The sequence below is a fragment of the Erpetoichthys calabaricus genome, chromosome 5 (assembly GCF_900747795.2).
Source record: "Erpetoichthys calabaricus chromosome 5, fErpCal1.3, whole genome shotgun sequence".
In the NCBI taxonomy this organism is placed as follows: Eukaryota; Metazoa; Chordata; class Cladistia; order Polypteriformes; family Polypteridae; genus Erpetoichthys; species Erpetoichthys calabaricus.
Window position 1 is genome coordinate 143489018 of NC_041398.2, and position 21974 is coordinate 143510991.

Consider the following 21974-nt stretch of genomic DNA (forward strand, 5'->3'; position numbering starts at 1 on the left):
GGAGCAGAGATGAATATTATGTGCGTTATTGATATATGGAACAGGAATTAAGTTATTTTTATTAGCGCCGCTCTGCGTGTATTTTTTGTTTAATCTATGATCTGTTTTTATAGTTTTAATACATTGTTCATCTAAAGTAGTAACTTTAATTAAATTATTGGTGTTAATGCCGTATTGCCTAGATTTTCTATGTGCATTAAGATTGGCTCTTGGTAGTTGAACTCCTCCACAAGGGGCAGATGTGTACCCTAACGCTGTCTGACTGTCATTATTTGTAGTTCAAATATATTTAAAGAAAAATAATTATATTTTTTTAACTTTGTATTACTCCAGAAGTGCTATGCAGCACTGACATGTTTTCAGGTCTATTTTTGCACATCACTTTCAGGATTAAACGTATTCATATTTCTTAGTGTTCACCATGTATCATCATTAGTGAAATGGACAGCCTTCAGCTTCTTAAACATGTCCCATTCATAATTAATTTTGGGATAGATGTTTCAGCTCTGCTGCTGCATCTAAAACTGTTTAAAAGGATTTCAAACAATTCTTCAGCACCATTTAAGTCAGTCTTGCACTTGAGATTCTTGACTTACTACTGCTTTATACTATAACTGTAAATCACCACTGCAGCAAGCAACAGCTGGTTTGCCTTTCTCATTAAAGATTATAACAAGTAACTGCCATTTTTCTTTTGCTATTGTGATGGTTTTAAAAATAGTAATTTTAAAGAAACTTTTAATATTGGAAATGCTCATTTTTAGTTAGCTAGTCCACTGTTTTACATACAGTCTGTGTTTTAGTTGGCTGGTGACTTGACAAATATTGCCTAAAATAATGAGATGTAACAAATTTTTTAGGTCGCCTGTATTACAGTTTTGCTTCATCTGTAAAGGGAAAAAAAAGAATCGCTTTAATTTAGTACTGTGTGTCAATCCTTGACCTCCTGCTACTGCCAATTGCACTCAACTGGAATACTGTGTTAAAGTGTCAGATCAGAAACAATGCGCTTTACTGGTCGTCTTTTTTCCTCCCACCAGTTTATAGGGGACTATCAAGTTCAATCTTGGGGTACCACAGTGGCAGCAAATTTTCTTCCAAGTTAGTTTCCAGTTGTTTAAATAGCTTGCTTTTCTTCACTTATTTTACATTCAGAACAATGTGCTAGTATGATAATTGCACCAGATTACAGATGAAATTCATATATAATATGTCAGAGCTTAGCTGTTTACTTGCACTTCATTTGCACTTGTGTCTGTACTACTTGTCCTTGCTTGTCAGTATTTCTATATAATTAAAGGAGAAAGTTCCAAAATAATAAAAGAAAAAGGTTAACTGAATCAATGATTAGATCAGTTAAGCACAAGCCTGAAACATTGATTTCTGAAACTGATTGGAGTAAAAACCAGCTGCCACAGTAATCCTACAGGACTGAACTACCAATCTGTAGGTTTATATCCTTGAAGCTAACCAGAACCTTCACCTCTTGTGCTTTTACTTCTAACATTTTATTGTTAAAATAATAGTTTCCTGATAAATAACCTAATTTTAAAGAATTGTTTTTGTGTACTTAATAGTCACAATGCAACGTTAAGCATATTCATCCTAATATTTATGTGTCTGTATATGTATGTATAAATTTGTATATATACAGTAGACCCCGCGAAGTTGCGGTTTAGAGTTCGCGGCCTCAGTCGTTCACAGATTTTTCCTTAGAGCCTAACTAATAATTTTTAGTGGAAACTGCAAATATCCTCCGCAATTTTTTATGGCTTTTGTTCATGGCAGTACTTTACTGTACAGAGAACAGGAAGCAACCCTAGAGGAAAACGTGGCTTGGGATGGTGAAAGTAGTCAATAGAATTTGAAACTGCAACTCCCAGCAGTCCCTGCAGTGGCTCTGATTCATCTTCTGCTGAGGGTGCAGGGGCTGTTTTGGTCAAAAGATGTCGGCGCAGCTTTTAAAAAGGGGGCCGGTGACCAAAAGAAAAAAAAAAAGTTTTTGTAATTTGTGTTTCAAGTTCCTGTCTGTCTGCCATCTGTTGCGTTACATTTACTTATTCGTTTTGTCCTGGATCATTTCGTGGTTGAGGTCTGGATTGTCTGCCGTCTGCCTATGTACATGAGGACTGTACATGGATTAATGGCCATCCTGCAAAGAAAGGAGCTGTCCTGAACCCATCCACCCATCTTCACCATTTCAGGAACTACCGGTAGGACTATCTATTCCCATCATTACATTTCATCCGTTGCTGTTTTTCATGGACTTTACTGTGTGTGTTTTGTTTGTGCTTTGTTGTATTTAATGTATAATCGCTGTAAGGGGAACAGGGGTAGTATCGTTGTTTAATTCATTTGTTTTCATTACATTCTTTGGTTGCTGTTTGATTATCGGTTTGCTTTGTTTTTTATCTCCGTTTGTGAGTGCGTGTGGGTCGAGCCAAGGCTGGGTGCGTCCCTGGAATTTCCACCAATAAATAAATCACTGTCTTCTTGACGGTGTGAATCTTAGCGGCACTGGACAGCTACAGAGTTATTCATTTCTCCTTGCTGTTGATTGACTGCTGCCAAGTGATGCATCTCCAGCTGAGTGTTCTCATGTTTTCAGTTTTGTCCTTCTTAAAGCCCCAAGATGCCACCAAAATGCCCTGCACCTTCTAAGGCTTCTGGCAATGAAAACACGCTTGTATGAATTACAGTACATATAGCGGTAACATCAGTATTTTACATTCTAGCACTGCGGGAGCCATAGCAGTACAGTACTATACAGTATACGGGTTTACCTTTACATTTTGTTTAGGTAATGTATTAAGCTGAGTTTGAAATGAAATTAAAATGTTTTAGGGGCATATTTAGGGTTTAAACTATAAAAATAGGCATTTTTTTTAACCATATCCAAAATTCGCGGGTGCTCTAGGAACATAAACCCCCACAAATTTTGGGGGTGTACTGTACAGTTAGTAATTACACTACCGGTCTGCAGTTTTAGAACACCTCAGTTTTTCTTCATATTTAATTAGTTGAAATGCAAGGAATGACCTATAAAGGTGAAAGGGTAAGCAGCAAACTGCCAGAGGTTTAAATTTAAAGTTTAGATTAGCAAAAGCTGGAAAAAAGGACATTTTAGAATATTATACCCTCTGAAGTATTACTTGGACAATATTACACTGGCATAGAACAAGTAAACAAAGGCAAACAAAAAATAAGTGAAAGAAGCATTAATCATACAAAATTGTATTCAAATTTTTGATTAATCAAAGTAGCCTTTTGCTGATATAGCAGCCAAACTGTGGTAACCCCTTTTGATTCAGAATGCAAGTCACCAACTCTGCCTCTAGCAAAAGAACCCCAGATCATCACACTTCCTCCTCTGTTTTAAAGTTGATGTCACACACTGATGAGCCATCCTTTCACCAATTCAAAAGCATACAAACACCCTATACGTGATGAACAGATATATTTCAAATTTTGATTCATCAGTCCATAAGACAAATTCCAGTCTACAGTAGTCCACAGCCAGAATTTCAAGGCCCTATTTTGTCCTTTAAGGAATGGCTTTCTTACTGCCAAACACCTTGTCAAACCTGCAGCACAGTCTCCTCTTCACAGTAGAAACTGAGACTTGCTTTTTTCCAGTAGTGTGTGGGATATATGTATCTGTGTATGTGATATGTGTCTCTGTCTGTGTGTGTGTGTATATTAGGGATGCCCCAGTCAAATGGCTGCTGATCTACATCTGCCAATTTTCACAAAAAATAAAAACTTGATTGGTAAATTGGACGATCACAAAAGCCGATTGTTTTTGTCCCTGCTTTTTCTAAGCTTTATGGCAATTTAGTTGCAGTGCTTCTTTATGCAAGGTATTATGGTAGTTGAGCTAGCGACTTTTTTTTTCTTTTGCCGCAAACTTTCTGCTGCGTAAACAAAGAGCAGGAAGTTGAGGCTTGTTTTAGCAGTACAAACTCTTCCATATAGCCGAGTGTGAGGCAATAGGAATATTAGCCTTTACGTTAAAGAAAGTGGAGTAATAAATTCAAGTGAGAAAAAGCAAATGGTAAGAGAAGCTACTTTAATGAATTAAGACCTTTTTAGTTTCAGTTTGGATTGTGTGCTTATTTTAAATGCATTAGCTTACATGTTTAATTGGAAAATTAATTGGATAAAGAAGAACTTGAAATTGCTAATTAGTAAACAATAGGCTTGTTAGTTTAACAGCAAATGTATCCTTTACTTAAAAACCTGTCTTGTCTAATTGATAAACAACTTATTAACCTTCGATACATTTGCAGCTTTTTTAAAGATTTGTACTTTGTTTATTTGTGTGTGTCATGCAGCATATGTTTTGGTAAGAAATAAGTAATACATAATTAAAATGGTAATCCATATGTATAACACCTCAAGAATTACAAATGTCTAGGCAACATCGGTCCTGGAGTGCCACAGTATGTGCAGGTTTTTGTTCCAACCCAGTTCCTTAACGAGAACTCAATTATTGCTGATGAAGCACATATTGCTTAAGTGACATTTTAATGCTTCATTTTAGTGGTCTCGCTTGTTAAGGTTCTCCAACCTTAATTGCTTATTTCAATCTTAAACTGCTGCATTCAGTGTTTTAATTGCTCCTTATTAGCAATAAGATGTAAAAGACAAAGCAGCCAGCAGTTCTCCAGCTAGCTTTTTTCCAATTACATCTGTGTGTGTTCATCATGCACGGTTTGATTTAATAAAACACGTAATAGAAAAATGTGACAGACTGAAAATGATCTGTTTTAGGCTTCAAATCATTTGGATGATATCCTTGGAAAGGAAAAAAATCTACGATATAAAAGCCTTACATTGCACAGACTAACAAGCCATAAAATTAAATAAGGTCTGAGATTGGCAATGATTGGTTTCTAATTAAGCAATTGGGTTGAATGAAAACCTGTAGCCACTGCGGCTCACCAGGACCAACATTGCCTACCCCTGGTTTACATCTTATTGCTAATAAGGAACAATTAAAACACTGAATGCAGCAGTTTAAGATTGAAATAAGCAATTAAGGTTGGAGAACCTTAACAAGCGAGACCACTAAAATGAATCATTAAAATGTCACTTAAGCAATATGTGCTTCATCAGCAATAATTGAGTTCTCGTTAAGGAACTGGGTTGGAACAAAAACCTGCACATACTGTGGCACTCCAGGACCGACGTTGCCTACCCCTGGTCTAGCTGATACACTGAAGAAAAAAATCCACACATGAATAAATATACTAAATTTTATATTTAACAGCAAAAAAGCTGTAGTGCAATTAATGATTTCAAATGATTCAAACCTATAAGTGCATGTATATTTACATTTTATCAGTGTTTAATTATTTGTGTGGTAAAAAAATGAGAGAGAGAGAAATGGTGAAAACTTTTTTTTTTTTATTAAGCTTTGTTCATTATGGAAAAAAATTAAACAATATGACAGCTTAGTGAGAAACGTTATTTTCTTTTATGCATTATGGATACATATTTTTATACATATTTTATTAGTTTGTTGTTTAAGGAAAGTTTATTTTAATATTTTTATGGTCACTGAACAATAAGCCTACAGAATTTAATTTTGTTAATAAAAAATGAACAGTTAACACCTGTAGTCTATAGTATAATTACAAAAATACACTTGAATATAGGACATAAGGCAGGAACTTAGTGTAAAAAGTTTTTTAAAGGGATAAAAAAAAAAAAAAATTGGTGGTCAATATGAGCCTTAATATATTTCCCCCAAAATAGCTCTGACCCATCAAGGCATGAACTCCACAAGACCTCTTAAAGCGTCCTTTGGTATCTGGTACCAAGATGTTCACAGTAGGTCTTTTAAGTCATTTTTCCAGCACATTCCACAGATGCTCAATTGAATTGAGATCTGGGGAATTTGGGTGCCAAGTCAGCACCTTAAACTCCTTGTCATGTTCCTCAAACCATTCCTGAACATGTTTTACAGTTTGGCAGGCAGGGTGCATTATCCTGCTGAAAGGGGCCACTGCCATCATGGAAATACCATTGTAACAGAAGAGTGTATGTGGTCTGCAACAGTCATTGACATGCACCACCTACCCAAGAAATAAATGCCAGGACCCAAGATTCCCAGCAGAACATTACTCAGAGCATGACACTGACTCCGCCACCTTTCCTTCTTCCCATATTGCATCCTGATTCCATCTCTTCCCCAAGTAAACAACCTTCATGTACTTGACCATCCAAATGATCTAAAAGAAAACATGATTTATCAGCCCAGGACACCTTTTTTCTGTTGCTGCATGGAATAGTTCTGGCGTTCATTTTTCATTGTAGGTACTGTTGGCAGTGTACAGGAGTCAGTATAGGCACTCTGAGCACTCAGTGATCATCGGTTTAGTGCGTGTTCTGATACCTTTTGTCTCATTGTTGGAGTTGTTTTTCAGGAATTTTTTTCTACAATACCTTTTCTGTGGGATTGGACCAGACAGACAAGCCTTCTCTCCCTATACATATCAGTGAGACTTGGATTTTCATGATGCTGTTGCTGGTTCACCATTTGTCCTTCTTTGGACCACTTTTTGCAGGCACTAAGCACTGTATACCATGAACACAACACAAGACCTGCCATTTTAGAGATGATCTTACCAAGTTGTCTAGCCATCACAATTTGGCCGTTGCCAAAATTGTTTAGATCCTTGCTCTTGACCTTTTCTCCTGCTTCCAACACATCACCTTCAAAAACTAACTGTCCACTTGCTGCCTAATTTATCCTATCCCTTGATAGGTGCCATTGCAACAAGACACTCAATGTTATTTACTTCAACTCTCTGTGGTTTCAATGTTGTGTCTGATCAGTGTATAGATATATATCTTGAACTTTCAGTTTAGAACACCCCCATTTTTCCAGTTTTTATTGAAATTTTAGCTGTTCAAGTGTAGTCATTATCCTAAAACGGTACAAAACTAAGCATTGAACTGCTAAAAATTAATTTAAAAAAATTCCAAAAACTGAAAAATAATGTCATTTTCAGTGTTCAACAAAAAAAGGCTTTTTTAGAGAATAAGTAATGGGTTAACAACTTACAGCTTTTGGAAGTTAAATTAATCTTTGAAAGTGGATGCAAACAATTGCTACAGGTGTACCAACATCTGTTGATTACTTACAAACCCTCTGTCTTTAAATAAAAAAAATATGCTGGAGCAAGCTGTTTTGGAAGTTAGTTTACATAGGTTTCTGCAGACACACGTACAGACACCATTCTTAATGTTTTACTCATCATGGAATCAGAATCTGAATTTAACTTAAATTTTTGACCCAATCACCAAACTTCCATTTACATGGAAGTAAAATGAATTTCAAGCCGTTTTTTCATCTGAAGTATTTTAGCCACAAATTTTTTTTGCCTGAATAATGTAATCTACAAATTACAGAAATTTTAGTTTACAGGAATAAGGTAATTTATTTAGACATTCTGTTTTGCCAAAAGTATTGTAGGTGATGTTTGAAATTGTCTGTCTGTTTTCTGTCATAGAAAATGCATTGACAGCAATTTAATTTTTTTCTTAGTCGACTGCTTCTCCTTTTCCCTCTCCCTAAGTCTCTCAGGGTGACCGGGTTGCTTGATCTGTTATTGGCTCTCTGTCCAGGCAAGCCAAGTTTGGAGTTACCTTTTGCCTGGTAGGCAGTGATAGTAAGGGGGAGGGAAGATTATCATATGATCATTTTTCACTGAAGCTCTTCACTTAAGAGGAAACCGCAGCTGATTTGTGTCAGACTAGCAGTTTACTCCAGCTGAGATCCAAGAACAACGCACATGGTAAGTGTTCTCTTTAGCTATATCTGACAATTAATAATGACCTAGTTGATAGTGAAAAATGGAAACCCATGCTAATGGAAATTTTGACAGATAACTTTGTCTGTTTAAATTTGAGTTCTGTAAATATTAAAATAGTTTGCTTTATATTTAATCTCCAGTTTCTTACTTTTAATTCCATATTGTCTTAGCTGCAAGGAATTGTATATAGCAGCCTGCATTTTAGTAGGTTTATACATACAGTAACTGTAAATGTATTTGCCCAAGATAACTGGAATTAGACATTAACCTCACTGAAGCAGCATATTTTTGAGCCATTACAAGGCTATGCCAAAGTTACTATGTACTTGTGACTTTCCTGAACAAACAGTACAATTGACATTGAAGTATCCTGTGACCTGGTTGGCTTGTCTGGTGATTGTTTATTAAGCAGCACACCGGGATGGAGGTCACTGGATTTATTTAGAACCAGACTTAAGCTGCGCTGTTCAAGGTATTGCAAAGCTATTTTCACTCTGCTGGTGCTGTCTAAATTACATATCATGGTTATAATAATTATATTGTTAAATATAATTGTTAGTGTGTGTGTTTTTTTCCCACTCATTCAGGACTTGTCTTTTGACTGCTTTTTTATTGTATATATTGTTTATTGCTTTCAATCAGCATTTTTTTATGGATCACATGTGCTTTTTTGAAAAATGAAACATCATAAATTGGTACAGTTTATCCAGGTTACTTAAACCATTGCTGAATGTTTTCTGTATCGTACTAATTCTTGCTTTGTTACTTTTTAGTCAAGTCTAATTTGTCAAAGTTGCAACTGTATAACTGTAAATGTGCATTTTATAATATGCTGCAATATATTAGTGTAATATACGGTAGTGTACAATCCACTACCAGTGGACTCCATAATGTTTTGGATGGCATGATGACAAGAGTAGTTAACCTTGTTGCCTAATATCTTTGGGAGGCTGAGTTCAAATCCAGTCACTGTTTGTATGGAGTTTGCATACAGACACTGATATTTATTTTGTGACACTCTATTTACCCTGACTGAAAGATTATGCTTGACTTTGACTGTAATACACCCCCTTCCAGAGTTGATTCCTGCAGTGCTATCAGGTGTAGCATTGGCACTCAGCATCTTGAATTGAATTAAGCAGGTACGGTAAATCAATGGATGTTTTAACGTTGGTACAAAATATAAAAATTGAGTAAAATAATTTTCAGCTCCTGCACTAATGATTAAGTTGGGCTTGCTTTGACAGGATGAGCCTGCCAATGTACTGGCCATGTGTAACTTAAATGAGAAATATTACTTTACAGAGCAGTAAAGTTAATGTTTTTCTGTTGGTGAGGCAGATATGTCAGTGAACATGCCCTTTCCCTCCTTGCATCCAGTACTGCTGGAACGGGCACAGCATCATTGCAACTGTGAAATAGTAGGGAGGCTAGAAAATTACAAGGAGGAGGGAGGGAGGATGGATGGATGGATGGATGGATGGATGGATATAAGAGATGTATATTGAGAGAAGGACTTGGAGATATGATCAAAATGTTATCACAACACATTTTTCTATATCAGTAATCATATTCATTTCTTAGTTAAATCTGAATAGTCTTTTGAACCTTGAAGATACCAAAAGGCTTATTATCGTGTAATGTACAGTATTAAATTACCTATTACCAGAAATTAATATTAGTGAGTATAAGTAAAATAAGTAAATAAAAACTTATATTTTTGAGGACCTTTTGGCTGTTATTGTAACAACCAGCATACAGATGTATGAATAAGAACAGTTATAAGACATTTATCTGACATAGGCATAAAAGTAATTTAAATTGATTATTCACAATAAAAGAGGTGTAGCATATTAGCACCTCATAGTGAACAACTGGGTTAGTTTTTTATTTAAGTTTATGGCTATGAATACTTTTCTGTTTGTGGCTTTGGGTGCTCTGTGCTAGGATACAATGTTGCAATCTGTGCTGAAAGCACTGTCTGAGGGGAAACTAGTGGCAGGGGTGGATAAGGCACCGTTTAGTCAGAATGGGTACTGTGGTAAAGGATTATTTGCGGCTCTTCCACAGGGGTGGACAATATAGCTAAAATAGTTAACATATTAAATATGTTGATTTTTATGGTGACATGTTAAATATCTTGATTTTTATAATGATAATACAATATACAATAGTGGTTTATGGACTTGCAAATGAAAAATTACATTTCGATTAAAATACAATTGAAGGGAATGTACAAAGAATGTATAGGATCCATTAAAGCTTGTATTTTATTTTAAGCAAACAGATAACGGATAACAATGAATGTACATTTGAACAAAAAAAATTTAACGCAAAAGTGATGTGATATTCATATGCTTATATAGTTATCGTTAACAGTGTTTAACTTGACATTTCCTGTAAATAAGCTTAAAACTACATTATGAAACATACCTATAACCTCCCATTATTAAAGTTTAAATATTTTTGTGTGTGTATATGTTTGTAGCCACATTGAAATTAGCACACACACAAATTCTAAAGCCTCTTTTGCAGTTATTTGTCATAGAAGAGATGGTAGGGAAGCAGTATTCTTGTGTACACAGACAATCTATGTTGACTGTTCGATTATTTATTTATTTATTTTTTTAATTAAATCGCATGTTTCAGATATTAGAATATAAAAGCGATTTAACATCAACTTAGGAACTTTTTCAAAGTGTCATTCTGTCCACTGTAAATGTTTTCCTGTGACTTCTAAAGTGTAGCACCAGGTAGGTTAAGGACCACTGTCTTGTACCAAGTGTTTATGGTGTACAGTACATGGCATTCTTTATTTGAAATGTTTGTGTGCTTGGAATTTCAGTAAAATAGTTCCTTTTGCTTTGTAGGTATAAACAGTTTGAAATCAAAATGTTAACCATCTATTTTTTTATTTTTTTTATTAGTTCATAACAGAGTAATACAATGCAAGCCCACGAGCTGTTGAGACACTTCAGACTACCAGAGCTGGGAGAGGTTCGGCAGTATATGAGAACTCTACCTACAAATACATTGATGGGCTTTGGTGCTTTTGCTGCTCTTACTACATACTGGTATGCAACTAGACCCAAAGCACTGAAACCACCCTGTGACCTTGCCATGCAATCTGTGGAAATTGAGGTAGGCCCATTTGTTTGGCTTAATAATTAAACTTTATTTGTGGCTTATAGACACATATTTGTTTAGTTTGAGTGATTTTAATTGCTGGTGAGGATTTCATGCAGGAAGATTTGTATGCATTCTGTGCTACAGTTTGTATGTGTATGGTTGAAAAGTATGGGAAGGATCTAGTTGAAATGACTCTTGTTCAAAATAAATAAAATACTGTTTATTCTAATTGTGGCGATACTGTGTGTGCAATTATCTTTATCAGGTTATGGGTCATTTTTTGATATTAGTGCCTAGATTAGTGTTTTATTTTACATACAGTTGTGCTTGAAAGTTTGTGAACCCTTTAGAATTTGCTATATTTCTGCATAAATATGACCTAAAACATCATCAGATTTTCACTCAAGTCCTAAAAGTAGATAAAGAGAAACCAGTTAAACAAATGAGACAAAAATTTTATACTTGGTCATTTATTTATTGAGGAAAATGATTGAATATTACATTTTTGTGAGTGGCAAAAGTATGTGAACCTCAAGGATTAGCAGTTAGTTTGAAGGTGAAATTAGAGTCAGGTGTTTTCAATCAATGGGGTGACAATCAGGTGCGAGTGGGCACCCTGTGTTATTTAAAGAACAGGGATCTATCAAAGTCTGCTCTTCATAACACGTTTGTGGAAGTGTATCATGGCACGAACAAAGGAGATTTCTGAGGACCTCAGAAAAAGAGATGTTGATGCTCATCAGGCTGGAAAATGTTACAAAACCATCTCTAAAGAGTTTGGACTCCACCAATCCACAGTCAGACAGTTTGTGTACAAAAGAAGGAAATTCAAGACCATTGTTACCCTCCCCAGGAGTGGTCAACCAACAAAGATCACTCCAAGAGCAAGGGGTGTAATAGTTGGCGAGGTTACAAAGGACCCCAGGGTAACCGGTGGTCTCCTGTCTGAATGACTATTGCCCGGTTGCACTGACATCGGTCATTATGAAGTGTTTCGAGCAACTAGTCAAAGGTTACATCTGCTCCTCCCTCCCTGACATGCTGGATCCTCTCCAATTTGCTTACAGAACAAACAGATCGACAGAGGATGCCGTTGCGCTAACAATAAACACTGCCCTCACCCACCTGGAAAGAGGAAATACATATGTAAGAATGCTGTTCATAAATTACAGCTCGGCATTCAACACCATCATCCCCTCAAAACTCGTCTTGAAGCTTGACGACCTTGGGTTGGGGACGACCATCTGCAGATGGATTTTCTCTTTCCTCACAAACAGGCCCCAGGTGGTGAGAGTCGGCAAACACACATCCTCATCACTCATTTTAAACACAGGAGCACCGCAGGGCTGTGTGCTTAGCCCCCTCTTGTATTCCTTGTTCACCCATGACTGTGTTGCAAAACACGGCACAAACACCATCATCAAGTTTGCAGACGACACAACCATCATAGGCCTTATCACTGACAACGATGAGACGGCCTACAGAGAGGAGGTGCTGGCATTGAGTAATTGGTGCCTAGATAACAACATGTCTCTTAACGTCAGCAAAACCAAGGAGATGATTGTGGACTATTGAAAACAACAAGGCAGAGAACACCAGGCCATCCACATCAGCGGCATAGAAGTTGAAAGGGTTAACAGCTTCAAGTTCCTCGGAGTAAACATCACCAAGGATCTCTCGTGGACCCTTCACATAGACACTGTGGTCAAGAAAGCTCGCCAGCGGCTCTACTTCCTGAGGAGGCTGAGGAAGTTTGGCATGAATGCCAACATCACCTCAAACTTTTACAGGAGTGTGGTCGAGAGTCTGCTAACGGGCTGCATTACCGTCTGGTATGGGAGCTGCTCTGCCAGCAGCCGGAAATCACTACAGAGAGTGGTGAAGGCAGCAGAGCACATCATGGGCAAGAGTCTTCCTGCCATTGAAGACATTTACCTCCATCGGTGCTTGCGTAAGACAAGCAGCATCATAAAGGACCACAGCCATCCAGCACGCCAGCTGTTCTCCTTGTTACCGTCTGGCAGACAATACAGGAGTCTGGCTGCTCGGACTACAAGACTTAAGAACAGCTTTTACCACCAGGCCATTCGACTCCTCAACAGCAACACCTGAACACTTACACACACTTACATTACATCTACATTGCACTACATCTACATTGCACTACTCACACACAAACTGTACCTGCACACACTCAGAATACTGACTGGAACATGCATCTGCACTTTATGGAATATGCATCTGCACTTATAAAACATTATCTGTGCAATAACTGTCATTTGTACTTGCTGCTCATTCAACTCATATTGCTCTATAACTTCTTTTAAAACATACACATTTTATTTTATATGACTTGTCTATTTTTAACTTGTAATCTTTTTTTTTAAGCTTTATTGGATCTAGGCTAAGTGACTTGTTTTTCTCGTCATACACATTTCATTGTATGTTGACCCTGTGTTAACCTATATATGACAAATAAACCTAAACCTAACGTCTAAGCAACTGAAGGCCTCTCTCATCAGGAGAACACTGAACAACACTGGTGTGCATGGCAGGGTTGCAAGGAGAAAGCCACTACTCTCCAAATAAAACATTGCTGCTCGTCTGCAGTTTGCTAAAGATTAAGTGGACAAATCAGAAGGCTATTGGAAGAATGTTTTGTGGATGGATGAGACCAAAATAGAACTTTTTGGTTTAAATGAAAAGCGTTATGTTTGGAGAAAGGAAAACACTGCATCCCGGCATAAGAACCTTATCCCATCTGTGAAACATGGTGGTGGTAGTATCATGGTTTGGGCCTGTTTTGCTGCATTTGGCCCAGGACGGCTTGCCTTCATTGATGGAACAATGAATTCTGAATTATATCAGAGAATTGTAAAGGAAAATGTCAGGACATCTGTCCATGAACTGAATCTCAAGAGAAGGTGGGTCATGCAGCAAGACGACGACCCTAAGCACACAATTCATTCTACCAAAGAATTGTTAAAGAAGAATAAAGTTAATGTTTTGGAATGGCCAAGTCAAAGTCCTGACCTTAATCCAGTCGAAATGTTGTGGAAGGACATGAAATGAGCAGTTAATGTGAGGAAACCCACCAACATCCCAGAGTTGAAGCTGTTCTTTACGGAGGAATAGGCTGAAATTCCTCCTTTAGTTGCAGTTATTGCTGCAAAGGGGGGTCACACCAGATACTGAAAGCAAAGGTTCACATACTTTTGCCACTCACAAATATGTAATATTCGATCATTTTCCTTAATAAATAAATGACCAAGTATAATGTTTTTGTCTCATTTGTTTAACTGGTTTCTCTTTATTTACTTTTAGGACTTGAGTGAAAACCTGATGATGTTTTAGGTCATATTTATGCAGAAATATAGAAAATTCTAAAGGGTTCACAAACTTTCAAGCACAACTGTAAATAAAAAATGGTTGCAGTGTAAAACAGCATGACTTCTTCAATTGTGAATTATGAAAATGTATGACTGTCTTCAGTCTTGTCACATTTTAGATATTAACTAATTTGCCTTAAACATACTGGTCTCTTACTAAAATGAATTAATTTTTTTTACGTCTGCATATATGTTGCTATTTTCAAGAATCTTTTGGAGTAAATTTATTAAGCAAGGATTCTGAAAACATTGTTATACACTGCCTATTTCTTTTGTTACTGACAGCATATTTGTCTTTGTTATGATCTTATTTTCAGAGTTCTCCAGATTTTGATATTTACTTTTCGATCAGTGCTTAAAGTTGATATTATGAGAAGAGTGGTTACTAAGAAATATATTACACTCAACATACATTATTTGTATGCTTTTCCCAGATATGAGCAATGTTAGCTGAGCTCTTTGTCACTTCTAAATCACATAGATCAACATGGTTGAGTATACTAATACAAGAGGAACTGTATGTGTGGAGGCAGATCATAGTTTTGGTATATTCAGCTTATCAATGGTTGGTACAATGGTGTATTTCTTTATAATTGTAGATTAGATTTGGATGGTTAGTAGTGCATTGTTTTTGTCATTGTGCCAGTCAGGGTCCAGTGCCAGTTTTGGGGAGCATTACAGCTGTTCTTTAGTCAGCAAATCTTTTTGTTTGGAGAAAGCATATTGGTATTATGTTGCTATCATGTTATTGTAGCATTGCATTTATTTGTTTAAGGATGTTGTTATCTAAGTTAATTCAACATTGACAATGCTAAAGTTGTAACTAACTTTTAGAACAGCTGATGACTGGTGAACCCTGCTAAATTTTTTTTGCTTAAAGTTTGGTGAAAATGCGGAAAGGATTTGGAGCATTGTCAAATGCTGTGAAATGCATTGAAGCCTATAGAGAAGGAGAAACTGAACTAGTTTTGACTGGATTATAATGTTGCAGTGGTCTTCTTAGTGTTGTTGAGGGCTAGGGAGGTGTCTGCCAACTATGCTGGGTTGATTATTGTAGCAAAAATGTTACCTGAGCTGTGCTAACCACTGTGCCACCGTGCCTTCCTGAAATAAAATTATGTATTGCATTGCATTGATGCTTTCTAGAGCCATTTCAGATAACGAGGAAACTCACTTTCACAAAGACAGAGGTCTTAGAAATTTGTATCAACTGTGGTCACATAAAAGTCTTGTATCTCATGGTAATAAAAACTTGTATATGTGATTGATTGCATGATGTAATTGGCTGGACTTATCTGAGATTTTTGTCTCATGCATCATGCAGCCCCACCCCTCTGCAAGGTGAAACCTGTCAATGGTCTTGGTTCTTGAAGGGTACCACAAGCCTCCTTGAAGGAGCACCACAAGAAGTACAGAGATAACATAATTTAACATTAGAAGCACAGTGGTCAGTGCCAATTGCTAATTTTTAAATCTTTTAAATATTTCATCAGTGTGTATGACATGCATACTTCCCAAATTTTTCTTAAATTGCTGCACTTCAAAAGCCCATGTTGTTGTAACACTAAAATTCTGTTCATAAAATATGATTTTTTATTTTTTTTTACACAAAAGGCCTCATATTACCACTACAAGCAACGTCATTGAATGTTGGTACCCAGGTGTGAACATGTACTGTGTATCATGATTCTCTCAGACACAATATAAGAAAAGTCACTGACAATATTTTTTACTTCACTTTGTATGGCAAGTAAGCTACTTGCACAAAAGACAAGAATATACTGTAGGCTATGAAGCTATGCAATATTTCATGTATAAATAAAAAAAAATCAAATGTTTCAAAAATAACTTGAGTCTGTGAAGCAAGGGATCAGTGTTATAAACTTGAGGAGTGATACCCCATCCAGCCATGGCTGCTACAGCTCTGTGATGTCATGCAAGTCTTGACACATGTAGTTCGGCTAAGCCGGCAGCACAGCAACTTTCCAAGGAAAAATTTGGTAAAGAGCAAACTCCACAAATTCTGCAAAAACGCTTCATCAAAGTTCACTCATCAACCCTTTTTGTGATACAAAAAAATATGCGCTAAAGCTTTAACGCTTTTAAGAATAATTTTTTTCACTTTTTGTTGGCTACTATTTTCAAAGTATTATTAATATAAATACGATACAATTATACTACTAAAGTATAATAAACCATTGTCCATTATTTCTGCTGTGTAACTGATTCTTAACACGGGAACCAACTATCTGTTAATGAGAATAATGGGTAACCTGGCAAGTTTTTCATAATTGTTAACTATATTAGCATACATTTAGAGTAGTGTTTAAGGAAGAGCAGAATAGTGGTATGATCTTTATGAGAAATACAAATGAAGGTTTTGAATCATTCCATTGCAATTAATACCAGCTAAAATATGTTGCGTCATTTTTTCTTTAGGAAACTATGGATTATGGTTGTCTAATGAATACACTTTAAAAATATTCCTTAATGATACAATTCTAAAAGATTTAAATGTTTTATTTGTGAATTTTAATTTTGTTGAGGACAGCACAAGCCATCGTACATGATAAACACTTAGATATTTATCCCTTTAAACTTTGTTTCATGTTATTGTGTTTCAATTTATAGTTTTAGTTGAAATATAAAAGCGTTTTAGTTGAAATTTTTGTTCATCATTGAAGAAAAAAAATACTAATGCTAACACAAATTATTTATTTAATACGGCATTCTGCAGATTTTTCTATGCTATTTTCATTAGCTTCCACTTTGCAAAATGAGGTAAATTACCATTTGGATTTGGACCATAGAGTATTGTTCCTTCATAGCATTTTGGCCTATGATTAGTTTGGAAATGACTGATATCTGAGTGGATTACAATTTGTAAAAGACCCAAGCCATAATTTATGTTGAGAAGATATCCCTTGTAATATGGTTATATCTTCAAAAGTCTAACGAACAGCTTCCAATCTGAATATAGGGCCCAAAAAGTATTGGCTGTTTTCCTTGGTCTTTACCCAAAATCTAATCTTAATACATGATTCGCCTGCCTCCTCACTCACTCACTCACTCACGTACTCGCGTCTGTCCGAAGCCGAATGCGCAGTCGCCTTCTGCGCACGTCCAAAGCCGAATGCGCAATTACCTTCTGCGCAGGTGCCCGAAAAACCTTACGAGACCGACATCCAAACCCAACATCACGGCAGGCGGAGGATTTACGGTCGCAAAAATTCAAAGAGAAAGGCGACTTCGATTAAAGCTCTAGAGGCCTGAAAGGCGATTTCGACTACAGCGCGAGGACTAATTACGCATTCTGATTCAATTACGCATTCATTCAATACACCTATATCAGGTTTGTGGTGCTTACACTTATTACTATTCCATATTGTACTGGAACATTCATTATTCAATATTATACTATAGGCCTGGAAAATTCATCTACTAACAGTACAAGCCTGTACAGTAATGAGTAAAGCGGACTATAATCATTACAGAACAACTTCTTCATTACTTATCATTTGTTTTTCATCCACTGCTGACACAAACTTGTGCCCGTTTCATCTTACGTTGTTGAAATGGGCTTTTTGTCTAGTATTAGATAAAAAGCAACTAAATGAACAGACTGCTCATTAGATAAATGAGAAAAGCACATGTGCTATGTTATCCAACTGGCATTGTCTGAAAAAGTACTTGCCTCCTATTTAAATCAACTCAGATAACAGGATAATAATTAGAGTTATCTGACTACACATGCTTGATTGCAGCCAGCTTTTCTCAATAAAAAACTCACTTATTTAGAGCCTTACCAACTGAGTTGTGTTACTAGCACAAAGACTGAACAAGTACGTTATATCACAATTAAGATTTATGAAGAGATTAGGGAAAAGTTGTTGTTACTTATCAAAATGTAGAATGCTACGAAACCATTCCTAAGGCTCTAGTACTACACTAGATTAAAATTAAGAGCAGTAAGATCTAGGAGTAGTTTCGAATCTTCTCAGGACTAGCTGGCTCCCCAGAATTAGTCACATGATTTTATGCTGCACCACTGGAGTAAGTTAGATTAAGCAGGTTATTTAATGTTAGTTAAGCAAATTTACAAATTTTTTTTCCTGCTTTTTAAAATTTTTTTTAAATGTTTTTTTTTTTAAAGTTTTGATAGACTAATATTAATGTAATATACCAATGTCGACAATGTTCAGTACAGCTAAATTTAAATGGGAGAGCTGTCAACCAGCATTATTTTGTTAGGGTTTCTAACATATAAATGGAACTTGTGTTTTTTTTCTCCAAAGTTTAAGAACAAACCAGTAATACTTAAATGCTAAACTTTTCCACAATCATGGCATTAATTGATTTTGCACAGACGCTTGTTTATTTTTTTGCTTGTATTTCAATCAATAAGTCACCATAAGAAGTGTGTGTATATGTGTATATACTGATTTAAACTGAATCCTATTAAGTCTACTCAAGCGTGATAGACTGGGTCGTAGAATATTTATTTAAAAAAAAAAAAAGAAAAAAAAAAAAAACAAAACAGGTTTTTAGGTCTTTTTGCATAACATGCGAAGTGACTATTGCCACCATCTACTTGTTCATATAAGCAACTACATTTATTTATATAGCATACATGCAATGTAGCTCAAAAACCATTAAGATTAGGCGATGAAGAATAAATAACAAAAAAGAAAAGGTATGATCAGATGGCCGATAGGACAGGGGGAAAAAAAAACTCCAGTTAGACTGGAGAAAAAACAAAATATGCTGGGGTTCCAAGGTCAAAAGACCACCCAGTCCTCACTGTGCATTCTGCCTAACATAAATGTTTAAATCTCTCCTATTCATTTTCAGGCTTCGCATGATAGGATTTGATTAAGTTGGTCTAGTAGACAGCTAAGACACCCACCTTAATTACATCATCATAGCTTGTGCATGGTTGCTGCCTTGGTCAGGTGGTAGTGGAGCAAATCTCCATCACCGTAGAGAATAGTAGAAATTAGTTCAGATTATGGATCCCTGAAGAATATGATAATTCTAAGCACATATATTCTTATTAGGAATACAACTAACATGTGGCTACAAAAAACAAATTAAAATAACGTGTTTTTAGTAGTTTTTTTTTTTTTTATAAATGTTCCACAGTATTAGCCTGCCGAATTTCTATTGGAAAAGTATTCCAGATTTTAGGTGCAAAGCAGCAAAAGACCGCATCACCACTTCTTTTAAGCTTGGCTCTTGAAATTATAAGCAGATCTCCATTTGAATATCTAAGGTTATGACTTGTGGTTTAGGGGGACCGGCATTCCAAAATACAGATTATTTAAGGTGTTTATAAACCATTAGTAGTATTTTAAAGTCAGTTCTAAATGACACGGGGAACCAATGCAACAACGCTAAAACTGGTGAGATGTGCACAAGTTTTCGTTTTCTAGTTATGATTCTGGCTTCTGCATTCTGCACTTATTGCAGCTGATTGATGTCTTTCTTAGGGAGTCCATTTAGCAATACATTACAGTAATGTAGTCAACTAAAAACAAAGGCGTGAACTATCGGTAATTTTTCAGTGTCTTATAAAGTTATGAGAGGTCAAACTTTTGCTATATTCCTTAAGTGAAAAAATGTAGTGCTAGCAATCTGGTTAATAATATGCAATTTAAAGCTTCATTCAGAGTCCACGATTACCCCTAAATTCTCATCTTTCGGCTTGACTTTTAAAACAAAGAGGTCAAATTTATTTCAAGTACACTTACCGTTTGCCAATCACTAAGATTTCTGTTTTTTCCTTATTTAGTTTGAGAAAGTTTTCTACTCATCACAAATACTGCTAAAACATTGGATCAGAGAGCCAAGAGCATCGGGGTCATAAGATGCTATTGATAAATAAAGCTGCGTGCCGTCTGCATAGCTGTGGTAGCTCACCTTGTGCTTTGAAATAATCTAATCTAATGGAAGCGTGTAGATTGAAAAAAGCAGCGGACCCAGAATAGATCCCTGTGGTATACCATATAAAATATGGGTTTCTGAAGTACAATCACAACTAAGAAAGAATTTTATATCTGTTTAAATAAAATTGAAACCAATTTAAGACACTGCTGCAGAGGCCCACCCATTGTCTAATATGGTTTATAAGAATACTGTGGTCTATGGTGTCAAACCCTTCACTGAAAGTCTAAGAGAACAAGAATACATATAGGACCTCTGTCCGCATTAACCCACAAATCACTTACTACTTTAACCAGTGCAGTTTCTGTACTATGGTTTGTTCTAAGCTTATCAAGAATAAAATGTTTGTTCAAGTAATCATTTAGCTGCTTAAAACTTTTTTTTTCTAGAATTTTATTTGAGAAAGGCAGATTAGAAATAGGTCTAAAGTCATCAAAGACAGAGGGGCCTTTGTTCTTAAACAAACTCTGGTATGTCTTTGGCAGGATAGTTTAATTTTCATTGAGAGATCTTGAACAGACTATGCTGAATGTATGTTTGAAATTTCAGAAACTCTTATTTAAAAAAATATTTTGTAAATTTTTGGAGTAGCCTGTCATAAAATAGAGAAACATTGAGCGACCTCAATTGCTGGTTAACCTTGACAGTTTATAAGTACAGTTTTGTCTTTTTATGAAATAAAGTTAAAAGGGGGGGGGGGTGTTTATTTTAAATGAATGGATGGACTAGGAGGCAAAAGACTGCTTATAGAAGTACTCCACCCAAAAATATTTTGTTTATATAGTTGGTTACCCTACATGTTTTGTAGTTGGCACTGAGATAAATTTTCAGTTGCACTTTTTCAGGAGAAACAAAGATTAAAAAAAAAAAGTTAATGATAAATACAAGCCAATAGTGATCAGACCTTTACAGTGGCAAACAATATGAAAAGATCCATGGTTTTAAGAAAAAGATATTTTGCATTACTCCTGTCACATAGTACACATGTCAGTTATTTGCTCACAATATGTAAAACACACGCATTTTTTTGCTACAATATTGTTAAATAAATTCACATCATAAACAGGAAACACAAGTCAAATAGGACTGAGTTTTTTGGATAGAAAACAGGACTTTTGACCAATAAATGAAGGGGAGAGGTATAGCCTGAGTTTCCATCTAGATGTATAATGACTTTATCTCTGCTGAAATACACTTTCAGCATTAGTCTGACCTATTTCTTACCAGTTGATGCATATGAGTTGTAATATTTGAACAGTACTTTTATTTTCAAGGGTGGTGAACGTGCCAGGAGATCTGCACTGCTTGACAGTGAGAAGCCCTTGGAATACTGCTACAGCGATGCCCAAACAGTGTATGAAATGTTTCTTAGGGGTTTGCGTGTATCAGGTAAGAAATATTTTTGAATATTCTATTCATACTTTAATTCTAAAAATCCTTATACTGTTCTTGTCCATAACTTACAATTTTGTAATCATTGTTTTAATCTTAGAGTATATTATAAGTACCAAAATATTTTCCTTAATATTTTCCTTAATTACTATCATTATGTTGTTGTTTGGATTTGGTTTAATTTGAGTAAACATTGTCACCATTATTGCATAATGGCAGATTCAGACTACTAGGTTTCACCTCCAAACTTTGTAAGTCTCTGTTCTCTTAAAGGTAATATTTGTTTATTGGTGTTCCT

General features: G+C 35.8%; 1 protein-coding gene and 1 long non-coding RNA gene across 6 annotated transcripts in view; one reads left to right on the plus strand and one right to left on the minus strand.

The window, feature by feature from the left end:
- LOC127527972 (uncharacterized) overlaps window positions 1-21974 on the minus strand; it is a 242483-nt gene that overhangs the window by 112134 nt on the left and 108375 nt on the right. The gene's annotated exons all lie outside the window — the stretch shown is intronic.
- Window positions 1-21974, plus strand: part of acsl1a (acyl-CoA synthetase long chain family member 1a) — a 279599-nt gene that overhangs the window by 70468 nt on the left and 187157 nt on the right. For 3 of the 5 annotated variants that reach the window (XM_051928437.1, XM_051928438.1, XM_051928440.1), the window contains exons 2-3: window positions 10751-10964; window positions 21559-21673. In XM_051928437.1, coding sequence (XP_051784397.1) covers window positions 10770-10964; window positions 21559-21673 — 310 coding nt within the window. In that variant the 5' untranslated portion in view covers window positions 10751-10769. Of the gene's footprint in view, window positions 1-7657; window positions 7806-8944; window positions 8966-10750; window positions 10965-21558; window positions 21674-21974 lie in introns of those variants that run through there. The other 2 variants (XM_051928439.1, XM_051928441.1) reach the window with 2 other exon arrangements.